Source organism: Osmerus mordax, chromosome 2, assembly GCF_038355195.1.
Source record: "Osmerus mordax isolate fOsmMor3 chromosome 2, fOsmMor3.pri, whole genome shotgun sequence".
NCBI classification, from domain to species: Eukaryota; Metazoa; Chordata; class Actinopteri; order Osmeriformes; family Osmeridae; genus Osmerus; species Osmerus mordax.
This window is the reverse complement of record NC_090051.1, coordinates 16,350,705-16,362,943: the sequence shown is the minus strand read 5'-3', so window position 1 is coordinate 16,362,943 and position 12,239 is coordinate 16,350,705. Positions and strand designations below refer to the sequence as shown.

Genomic DNA, 12,239 nt, shown 5'->3' with positions numbered 1-12,239 from the left:
TCAAATGTGGCCCTTTGCTTTCAAGGCAGAGCAGCATGAAAGTAGGTGGACATCAATAGGTAGACATGCTGCTCTGAGGTCTGGAGGCCATCTCTTTCATGGGCCCCACCTCCGGGAGAGGAAATGGCCCCTCAGTCACCAACTCTCTGTTTTCAATGGTAATCAATTCAGCTTCAAAGGTAGAGAAACATTCACTGAGACTTGTGCACACCGAGCACGCCTCCTCCACCCCTGAACCCTGGCTGTCTTTATTGATACCTTGCCCTTTTACTAGCTTATTTATCAGGGAGGCTGAATAACCAGAGACATCATTATATCTGCTGCGATTTCATTCTTCAATGTGCAACCACCGAGGAATAAATACAGAGTACAGCATCAGTGCTATAATACTCTTGTCTTTATTCAACTGTCAAGTCCAGTCAACTAAGGAAGAGATGGAGCTGGAGGTGCTGGAGAATAAAGAGTGGTCCTTCGATCAGGGACACTTAAGCAGAGCATCATAATCCAGTTTTCTGTGGAACTAATCAACGGGCCATGCTGTGATGTCCCCCCTGAAGCTGAATACACACTTACCCCATCTTCAAACTTAGTCTAAACACAGTTGTTAAGGATTGATTAGGACAATCCATACTAGTTGCGGCTAGATCAATAGTATGTTAGTTCGGCTTTTTTTCTTTCACAGATTGTTATTAGGTTATAGGGTGTGACAGTTGTTTTGGATTGTGATAAATTTGCGACAAAGGCAGCAAGAATATCTTTCTATTTTTATGCATGAAAAGGTCATTCGCAATGTGATCTCCGTTCATAATCAAGAACCTATTTTTCACTGATATTTCAAATGTGCTCATAATGTCTGAATGTAGAGGCTTAGCCCAACAAGACCTTGAATAAAATCGGAAGATTTCTAATGACGTCATCGGTGGGAGTTGAAGAAGTAAAATAGATGAGATGTTTGACCTTTTCGTTTCCGTCCCAGGGTGGTGAATATGCTGGAGGGCACAGGGGCAGATATCAGTGGTGCGTGGAATTATCACCACCTCCCTTCGCATACTGCAGGCCTGCTCCCCCACTCGCCCTACTCCTGCCGCTAATGGCTTACAAATAGTGGGGGAGACGGAGAGCCAGGGAGTGTGTTCTTGCAAGTGTCTGAGGGTTAAGCTTTGAAACAAATTACTGGTTCTCTTCGGGACAGAGGAGAGGCAGCGGTGGGTCACATTGTGGTGTCAAATCTTTAGCAAAGCATGTGTCATTCGTCTGAATGATGGAGGCTAGTCTTTGACAGCCCTTGGCAGGAAACATGTCAACACGCTGACAGATGCCTGCTACTGAAAGGCTGTGATGACTTTTTAGTTGACCAGCCTTTCGCTCCGGTGGAATAAACGTACAACACCCGAGGAAGCAGTCAGTCAGATAAGAACAAACTTGCTAAGACTACTTTATAATGGCTTGCCAAGAGGTGAAGGGCATTACATCTTTGTTAAAAGAAAGTCTGTCACACTCACAGTGGCAATACCTCTACTGTGTCTCTCTGTAGTTGACAAAAAAAGGGGTGGAATGGACTCTTCACTCTGTAGATTAAAGATCTGCAATGTGTTTAAAAAAAACAGTTCATGAATATTTTATGTAAGATTTGCTATTCGAGTTTACAAGTTGCAAAGCTGAACTCACAAGTGCTTGCCTTGAGCCAGGTGTTATAGTGGCAACTTTACTTAATTCCTTCTACAAAACAGTCATTTGGCCAATAGGGATTGAGTCAAACATTACTTCACATCTTCTATGTAATGACTTTACATATGCATCACATGGCATTCTATGTTCACCCTCAAAGCAAACCCATCATCGTAGTACAGTAGAGTCATTGTGCTGGAATACTAAACCTCCTAACCTCAAAAGTTAACCACACAAGCATTTCTAACATACTCATTGCACAAATATCCTCCATGTTTATGTGATGCATCCATCCATCTCATCTTGCCATGACGCATCTCCCTCTCTCCACCCTCTGTCCATCCAGAGCCCATCTTGTGTGACATTGGGGAGTTTCACTGCCATGACCAGCTGACCTGTGTCCCCGAGGCCTGGCTCTGTGACGGAGAGCCTGACTGTCCAGATGCCTCCGATGAAACAGCCGGCAGCTGTAAGTAACTCATACACCCATCAAACGGAAACATCAAACCCTCCAAAGCCTTCATTCAGTCATTCACCGTGGTGTGGTAACCTTTGAGCTCAAAGCTGCCTTTGTCTAACAGTACATGCTCTGTGCACTGCTAGATATGGATATCGATACATACCGCACGTATCTGAATACTGCACACAGCCAGTTTGAAGACTGATTGCATTCAAAAGTGGCGTCGGGGAGAATTATTTTTGTGTAGCTTAGTTTGAGCCTCTTGACAATTTCCACAATACACAACCCACAATCAGTTTCACCTTCACCTATGCACTCCCTGTTTCTCTGAGAAGATGAGCTCGGGTATTGTGCTGAGCTGCTGATGCTATCAAGGCTGATCTTGGCCAAGCCATTCCGTCTCTACTAGATATTCCATTATCATTTAGATTAATCGCATTGGCTCCATTTTATTTACAATGCCTGCAGGTGGAAAGCCTTGCATATTCATCATGGGAGTTTGGCACAGCTCATTATCATGGATTATGTATTGATGAAAGGGAGAATTAGATCAGCTTTACCCTGCAAACAGAAGAGCAACGTAAGAAAATCGCTTTGTTTGAATCCTCACAGCTACAACAGAGCTCATATAATCTACACAAAAATGCCCCTGTGAGGTGGACATTACCAGTAAAGTCATGGGAGTATGAAAATACAGTATGGATATAAAGGGCACTTTATACTCATGTTAAACTGTCCTTCTAAAAATAAATGGTTTAAATGGACCAGCATTTCAGGTATGTGCTGTAATAGAAGAATATGTCATCCTGGTTAAAAAAGCATATAGATACAGTATATATATAACGATAACATATAGATTTCCTGCTAGTAGCTTCTCCATTGTCTAGGATGGCATCTCTCTGCTCAGAAGGTGTAATCACCCCATCGCAGGGCCAGGAGGGGAGCGCAGCCTTGCATTCCATTACACTGAGACTTGGAGGGCACAGGTTTACCCGCTCAGCCTAGAGCCCCCAGAGACTGGGCCGACGGCGGTTATCACGGAGGCATAGAAATGGACCATTCTTCTGTAATGGCTAAAGAAAAGCCGGTAAAGTGGCAATTCTGGAGTTCCCACAGAAAGACATTCTCTGGTTGCTGAAGAGTTAAAACATCGTAATGTTTAGAGAAATAACATCCGGTGGCCAGAGCTGGTTTTCAGTGCTGCTGAGACTAAGCCTGTCCTAAACTTTAGCCCACGCCCAGTTTCAGAGCTTAGGAACAGACTACTGTATATAATGTATGTATTTTTGATCTGTAAAATCATTTGTAAATCTAGTGTTTACATACAGTCTGAAAGTGAAATTCAAACATTTAATACGAGTTGTTCATGTTCGTCTTGCCTCAGTGGACTACTATGGACCGGGTCACTTTAGATGCTGAGAGAGATGGAGTCCCCACTGAACGTTCTGATTGAATAGTCAAGCCCAGAAGATCAGACTATAATGAAAGGGTCAGTAGCTGCCGTCAAACATGACCATGGAGCGTCGCCCAGGCTGTGTTTGATGAGTGTGACTGGGCTTAAACAGATCAGCACTGATGTTGATCCCAGTGTGTCCCCGAGACAGAGGCAGAGGGAAAGGAACTCTTCAAAGAGCCCTCCCATTGGGGGCTCCACCCGCTGTGATGAGGGGGAGGGCTTCTCCCAGCTCCATCCTCAAACTGGCCCGGGTTTCTTTTTCCATCAGTATCCTGGAGAAAAAACAAAAACAGTCTTGTAAGAACTGGCATTGTGGGTCTAGAAATAGTATGATTGCAATGGCTTGCAACATGCTTTGAATATAATCTATTTGGTTAAAACACGATTTCCCTTTACCACTGTTGAATGCATAGTAATGTTATTCTCTCTCATGGTTATGTTCTGAAGGTGAGCAACATTTGTAGTCGTTTCTGCCATATTTTCTTTTAGAACATTTAAACCCTCTCAAAGTTAATTCCCATTCTGGCAGTTTCGATGCCCTATAAGTTGTGCTGAAGCTCATGCGGCTGCGGGGTATTTTATCTGGCATGTCCCATATTGAAATAAATGCATTGTAAATGTGTCCGTGCCCTGAGAGAACTGGCACCAGTAGGACAGAGCTTTAGAGGGTAATGTAGCAAGCCCCTTGTTAGAAGTTGAAGGACAGGTTCTTTTGCATCATGTCATATTTGTTTTGCTGGCTCTCCTGGGTGCCAAGACCACCAAACCCTCTGTTGACTCATTGGATGAAAATCCAAAATGTACTGTATGCCAATCACCTCATTAGTGTGTGCTCATGCAAGGACGACAAGCATCCTTGTCGCAGACTCTTTCCTGAACATAACGTGCGTTTTAATTGTGCGTACACGTGTCCTTGTAGAAGAGCCCGACAGGACGTTTCTCGCCTTCTGCCTAATCTAGAAACAAAGGGAGGAGGGATGCGTCTGAAGCATTAGAATGGGTACAGGTCGTCTTCCCACTGCGCTCTGTCTTTTCATGATTTCGGATGTGATCGGAGTATCTCTGCCATAGACGCGGAGGTAATTGGAGCTCATGTTTATTTCCGCGAGCCTACATCTGAAGCCTGGGTGTGATTGAGATCAAACACAGCACCGAGTCGTTTAGGATTCGTTATCGCTGGGGTTCACTTCACAATGCCGTCAATGTCTCCAACCTGATATGTGCGTCCTGTTCACCTATGCTATTATAATCGAATATTTTCGCAGCCTGAGGGGAGGGTTGCATTTTAAGGCAGGGGGCTTTGGAAATAAGCCTGTTAATTTAGTGGCAGTGGCACTCTATCCCAGTTGGAGCAGGGTGCACACATCCACCATAACTGGTGCCATCTGCTTATGGGGAAGAGTTTAATAGACACTGCTAAGTGTCTTGAGTGTGTATGTGTAGTGCGTGGGTGTGTGCAAGAGTATGTGTTTGTCTGTCTGTGTGTACTTCATATGCTTTGGTGTGATTTGCTCATGGGAGAAGCCTGCTGTTCAGTGTCTTTTACGGAGGTGTATCTATGACTCAACAAATGCCAAACTTAAACAAAACAAGCTGTCTTTCTTAATAGAATAGGCATTTTGTGAATCTGGTTGATGAAAATAAGTCAACTGACAATTCTGCCCTTGACATTTTGCTAAAGGATATTTTTCTCATGTGTAAGGCAAAGATCTATTTTAGCAGTTTAACACTGCCCTATTTTGCATGTTGATTTACAATGCACAAAAGTAGTCGTTTGGAAATAAACTTGCAGCCGTGCTCCTATTCCGATGTTTCATACACAGCAGACATGCTCTAAGGAAGTTTGTCACCTCCCTCACAACCTCTGTTGCAGGAGTTACTGTTAATATCTATAATGCTCAACATTGAGCATTGTAAAGGACAAAACCTCTGGCACGTTACCTGAAACCCCCCAAAGAAAGAGCATATTTTATAACCTGACAGGCTGGCTGTCATGAAACCACCGAGCAACATCAAAGTACTAAAGTCTACGTTAGCCCCCTGCCGCTCTAGTGGAGAAGTGAGTGTCAGAGCGAACTGTGTGTGCTGTGAGTCAGAAAAAAACATTACTGACACTTAGCGTCAATGCTTCACTTGTCTTAAATAAAGTTGTATGACAGCAATGGCATTCTGTTGTGTTCAGTGTAGTGCTGCAGTCCAGGATAATGTGGCCATTTTGTTGTACTGTGAGTGGTTTTGAATTTGATGTATGAACAAGCGTTGTCTATGTTTGCCTACAAAAGTGAAAACTTTAATTCTGCAACATATTGTTGTTATTGAATTATTCATGTTATTTACAATTAACAAGTTATGCACATACTTGACATGAGTCATGACTGCTCATTGACCGGGCTCAGACATGTTTTACATTTCCCCTTATGTGCAGTGCTAATGCATTTGCCTCAAATGAATGGTCTTGAGTCAAAGAACTAATAACTGAATTCCCATGCTGTAACTGTATGTGTGTAAATACTGAATTATTCTGACTGAGTAGTTGTTTGAACTATTTGAAACAGTCGCTGTTTAAAATGTTTCAATTCAGTATTTGTTTTGAGACATGCTATTTCATCACAAAGTGATTAGAGTCTACGCAAGACTTGTGAGTTGTGACATTCTACATTAGAACCCAGTGCAATGTTGCAATGTTGAAGGAAATGGAATACAGAGATGACATATCCGGAAGAAAAGGCTTGCAGCTAATCTAGTTGACATTTGAAGATACATTCACAAGGAGAGACATCAATATGGATGTCAGTGCCTCTCAAAGAGAATACAGACTGACTAGTTTTGAAGCAAAGCCAATATAAACCTTTCCGATATTTGTTCAGATGAAGGACAAAAAAATTGCCAAATCAATCTGCATACCAAACTGTCAGGACGAGGACCTTTCGCAAAGTCATATTTTTCTGAGTATTTATAATTAGACTAGAAACAAATCCCTGTCCAGTAGTTAATGAATGGGGCATTCTCACTGTATATAATATAACTGCCTGTATGTGACTCCATATTTGGTTAGTAAACATGTTTGTGGGTTAGTAATATGTATAGTATTCTGTTTCTGCAAAGGCTGAGAAGTAAATCATCTTTGGATGAAAGATTCTGAAAAATTGGATAAAGAATATTTTATATTCTCGACACTGATGATTTTATTGTAAATGTAGCTATGTGTCTGGTGCTGTATTACGTGTGTTGGATATTATGGACACAGTATATCCGACAGGCAGAGGCAGCGAAAATGAAACTGCACTGGGAAGTGCAGCTGCAAGGTGGGCGACTGCAGAACCATGAAATGGAACCTCAACTCTTATATGTCATCGGAACAATTTGCCTCTCTGTCTAAGGTCAGACAAATACAGGGGAGAGTCTCATTCAAGCTGAATACAACATTTCAAATGTCATGAACCTGAAGGTCATGCAGCAAAAAGGTTCTCTCTGAAGAGTGTTCTTCTTGAGGTTGTTAAGGCCATTGTGGTCAGTCGTTATGTTCATACTCCCATGTATTTACTTTTTGTCATTACTTACTGGGATAACTTAATTCTCTGATTTCAAAGCTGATTCCAGTACGTCAGCCACCCTGTTCATGAAGTGTGAACAATTAATACGTAGTTAATAAATTAAAGCCTCTTTATGATAATGCCTTGCAATTGTAATGAGGAAAAAATCCCTCACACTGATAAATGTCATCAATACATCCTTCATTGGAAAACATTCCCACAGACGTTATTGGGAAAGGGGTTAATCCAGGAATTGGTATTTATCCAGTCACGCTGTATGAACAGGACACTGTTGTCTGAACTGGTAACACAACAGACAGTGAAGCAAAACATTTTCACATCGTTTTTACACTATATAATGCTCAAACACGAAGCAAAGTCAATGAGTTCCACAGTCATAGATTCTCAATAATTTTCTACCAAGAATTCCTTGTTTCTCACATACCGGTGGTACGGCTCTGATGAAACTGATAATCATAATGAACACAGCCACTGAAATTCCAGCCAGAAGGCTTTCATTGCACATTAAATAGAGAGGGATTAGTCAGTCCCAGCTAATTTTTCTTCATTCACTTCTCCAAGGAGGGTAAATATCATGCTTTTTAATTTAAAAAGGCTGTGGAAAAGTATTGTAGATGAATGATTTGTTTTGGCTGTGGCTATGACATAGCATATATTTTTCAGGTTAATAAAAAGGACAAAAAAGCTTTCATTATATTACTTTGAATTGTGTGGCGTTGATTGTGTGGAGCTCATGGGGTGAGCAACTTGTCCAGGGGAAAGCATCTGATTCCCTGAGTTCCCTCTGCTGTGGCCTTATCCACCAAACCCCCCTGTAATTGAGAATGAGATTTGCATATTTTCTTCCCGGCAACATAAAGTTTGAATATCCTCAATGGAAACAAAGAAAGCTATTGAACCACCTCATACCTGCGTGATCCCCTCATATCCTGTTTCCTACTTTTTATTTAAAGTTATAATCCACAGTCAGACTGTGCCAAGAAGTCCCACTCTGTTTACATATTTTGATCTCAAGAAGCACAAGAGCCCTTGAACAGGAAGCATGTGAGCTGCGCTTGCCAGCAACATTTCCCCATCGATATTTGCAAGCAAGGATTAGTGTTGCCGTTCAAATTGTCATCCTTAATTATAATATACTGTACATATATAGATGCAAACATCTTTAATGTACACTGTACAGTAAATGGAAAGCCGATACCCTATAGATTAACTTGTTGTGAAACACGTTGGTTTAAAAGGAGCAGGGTTAACTCATCAATATACATAATTTATTTATAAAGCAAATGCTCTTTCACTTGGGTCTACAACAAATGGGGCCATACTGTAAATATCAGCAATATAATGGACTCTATACTCCACCGCCCTTACAGTTACCTTCAAGATGTCTATTACAGTTAAATGAACCCTTAACTTACAGTCGTTTATTCTGCATCCTCTTACTGTTGGATGTTTGAATTTCTGTTGTGTGTCTGTGCCTTGTATTGTACTTCAGCCGAATATGGTTGGTAGTTTGGTGTAGAACTGAGAGGAATGCAGAGATGGCATCTGTGTGAAAAAAATCACTGAATATTCATGACACCTTCTCGTTTCATTGCCTTGGATCAGTGCATGCAGTGAGAGAACTGGAAATGTTGAGGATGTTTCTAGTTGACAGAGACCAACAGTAACACAATTGAGTCACTATACCATTCTGTAAACACAAATGCTAATAGATAGATTATTCTTTATTGTCTTTTTCCAAGGGAAGTTGTTGTCACAGCTGTTGAAGCCACTTAATGTGTGTACAACTAATTGCTCATTGTATCATCTGTACTGTATGCGTTTGGGTCTGCTCCAATCTGATATCACGGCAAATATAAAACCTAATTGGTGAACAATGATTATAGATCTCAGATAAGCTGTGTGTAAAGGGCCTTGCTCATGTGTGAAATATGAACTTTTAGAGTAAAGTTCAAAATACTGGATTTTCCTAAATATACCATATTCTTGGGCTGGGAGAACAGTTCCGAGAAGTAAGCCACAAGAGAAACAAAAATAGGGCTCATTCATCCAAATACATGAAAGTAATAATTATGATCTCTGAGCAGGCACTTTTTTGCTGGTCCACAAATCTCCTCTTTAAACCTGTGCAGAACTGCAGTCCTTTTTTAAATAGCCCTCCTACCATGTGACATCATCTTTCCTCAAAGGTTGTAAATGAAACAGTGAATAGGGCAGGATGGTGCAAGTATTTCTGGGTTGGGGATTCGTCCATTAGAAGTCCAGGGATTTTGAAGAGATCCTGTCACGTGGACCATAAATCTCCTGTTAAGTGGCTGTGTTGCAGTTATGGTAATTGATACCAATGTAGTTAAGGTCTAGTGTGACACATTTACAATGCTCGCACACCAGTCAGATGTATTTTATGTGCTCTCGTGGCAGCCACGTGGATGAGGGTCACCTATGTGCCTCATGAATCCTTGAGCAGCTGCTCTCTGCTGTTTGTGGGGATAGGGAGGACTGTGGCGACTGTGCGATAGGTTTCACTGTGCTTTCAGAAGCCTAGTGTTGCACGTAACAGCTGTTGTGTGTAAAGAACAATGTTGTCGATTGTAAACACAAGTGCATGTGCAAACGCTCCTGCCTCTGTTGTATTTTCCTCTGATTTGTTTCTGTGAGGATCAGCACTTTGTGAGGGGCGTGGACAGTACAGTATGCATATTGTGGATTTACATTATTAAAAATGACAATGAAAAATGTTTTTTGCGTTCCCATTAATTTGCCAGTGATAAAGCCCTTTGTCCTCTAGATGTTTTCAGTCATTGCCAAATTGTGAAGTACTAGTGGCATCATTTTTCGAGCTCCCTAGTACTTTGTAATTGTACTGTATGCGTCGTAAACTGTTTTGGAAGTGTGCCTACAGCAGAAAAGATGCAAAAGTGCTGCTGGAACATTTTCTGGTGTTTTCCACTGTCTGTGTGCAGTCTAACGGTACATACATTGATTATGAGTTTACTAACAATGACTCCTTTGTCTTTTTCAGGTGTGGGGGAGGTGGTGGTCAGATGTCCCCTTAATCACATACAGTGCATTGGGACAAGAAAATGCATTCACTTTAACAAGCTGTGTAACGGAGCTGTTGACTGTGAGGATGGTGACGATGAGGGGGTTCATTGTCGAGGTAAGAGGCCGTTTGAGTGATCGTTCATGTCGAAGCTGGGAGCTTGTGGATACACTTGATGGGCAGCACCGACACAGGTGACCTGCGGTAAAACGTTGGTTTGGAATCCAATCGTATCTGTCACAAATCTGTCCTTGAGGTGATTCTGTCAGTCGACAATCCCACTATCATATTCAGCACATGGCTGTAACAGGGCTAGCTAACTGTAACAGGGCTAGCTATTTAAGACCTGAAACTCACATGCTTCTCTGATTGCCGCTAAGTAAGTGTGTTACAAATGCTCATAATTCTTGTTCCCCTCAACCACTCTAGCTTCCATCCTGGCTTCGGTCTTTGCTCAGTCTGCCAGGGGAATGATGGATAGCTCTCTGCCACTTCAGTGGAGACAAAGTCTCAAGTTGGGTTTCTCAGGTAGAAAGCTGTCACGAAGCAGAACCTTACCACCAAAGATGACGTGTCTGTGCACTGTCAAATATCCTGCTCAAACACTACCCAGGTCTCCTAACTGAACTGCACCAAAGCTGTTTATTTGGATGTGTCTTGGGTTGTGTTGCAAACATTACTGTACATCCATTGTGGCTGTGCAGGGCTTTGGTTGATCTGTGTGTGTGTGTGTTTCTGTCTGTCTGTATGCGTTACGGTCTGTTCTAAATGCCTTTCTCTGTGTGTGTCCTCTGTGGTCAAGCTCTTTGCCAAGGTTACATCATATCAGCCATCTTGTCAGAGAGGTGAGTGGCGCAGTAGGACAGTAGCACCAGGTGATGTGTTGTACACAGGTTTGTTTTGCTTCACGACACGCTAAGCCCTAGCATCAAGCTGGTGTAGACACCTGGCTCCTGTGATATGACAATGGCCACCCAGTGGGCAACGTTGAGTTGGTGCATTGAAGTGCCAGTCTGGCTAATGCTATGACGTTTGGTCACCTGGAGTACAGTGGGGTCATGCTGGGCTTTGTCAGTGGTTCAGTGCAAGGTACAGAAACGTGTCCATGGATTCGAGGAATTGTTAAAAATAGCCCAAGCGCTTGCATTTTGGATACCACTGAAAATGTCGGTTCCAATGTTACGCTACTAGGGTTGCGTAACATTGGTGAGGTATGCTCACACTGATGAATTGGCTCACGTCAGGGAGAAATGAGAACCAAATTAATATTGATCTAAACGTGGGTTTTACGTGTACATTGTAATAATGTTAAGCATAAGTGGGTTTGTGTGAGTTTTGTGTGAATGTTTTTTTTGTCTCAGTCCATCCCCCACAAAGTGATTTCATATAGTATTGGTTGAGCCGGCTATTATCCGTTTTTATTGTTTCCAATATGAAACTGTAGGCTTATGTGCTATAAATGACTAATACTACAGTGCCTTGCACACAGTTCCTTGTGCGAACGTGCACACAGTAAGGTCCTGGGTTCAGTTCTCGCTCTTACTATTCTGTGCTCAGGTGTGGTGTCTTCCAGGCCTTTCTGTATGATGTTTGTGTGTTCTCCCTGTGCTCACAATGGGTTTCCTCCACAAAGAACCCCAAAATAAAAACATTCAGAACAGAGCACTTTTCTACCCATGTCTCTGGCCAGTAATGAACTGTACAGAATGTACTCTCTTCCTCAAAGACATCCTGTAAAGTGGTATCGCAGGGAATATGCAGAAGTGCTGCATTTTGTTTAATGCTTTATTTTTTTGGGGGGGTGCTCTCTTTTAGCTTGACCAACGGTGAACTTCTGCTCAGTTTGCATTGGGACACATGCTGTTCATCTGCTCATACAGAGCTGACTCTTTGAGAATTAAGGTCACAAAAAGTTAGAGGAAACCAGCTGGGGCTCACAGAAAACTTTTTATCCTGCGCACCTCTTATGAATATACATACTTGTCTCCAGAGGACACCCACCAAAGGGTCCATATGGGAAACCACAAAATCCCAGACCCTCACCTTCAGAAAGTTGTT

The 12,239-nt window shown here is 42.2% G+C and overlaps 1 protein-coding gene across 1 annotated transcript in view; it reads left to right on the top strand.

The window, feature by feature from the left end:
• lrp1bb (low density lipoprotein receptor-related protein 1Bb) overlaps positions 1-12,239 on the top strand; it is a 149,121-nt gene that overhangs the window by 33,261 nt on the left and 103,621 nt on the right. The window contains exons 2-4 of the mRNA XM_067261105.1: positions 977-1,017; positions 2,015-2,137; positions 10,161-10,298. Coding sequence (XP_067117206.1) covers positions 977-1,017; positions 2,015-2,137; positions 10,161-10,298 — 302 coding nt within the window. The remainder of the gene's footprint in view (positions 1-976; positions 1,018-2,014; positions 2,138-10,160; positions 10,299-12,239) is intronic.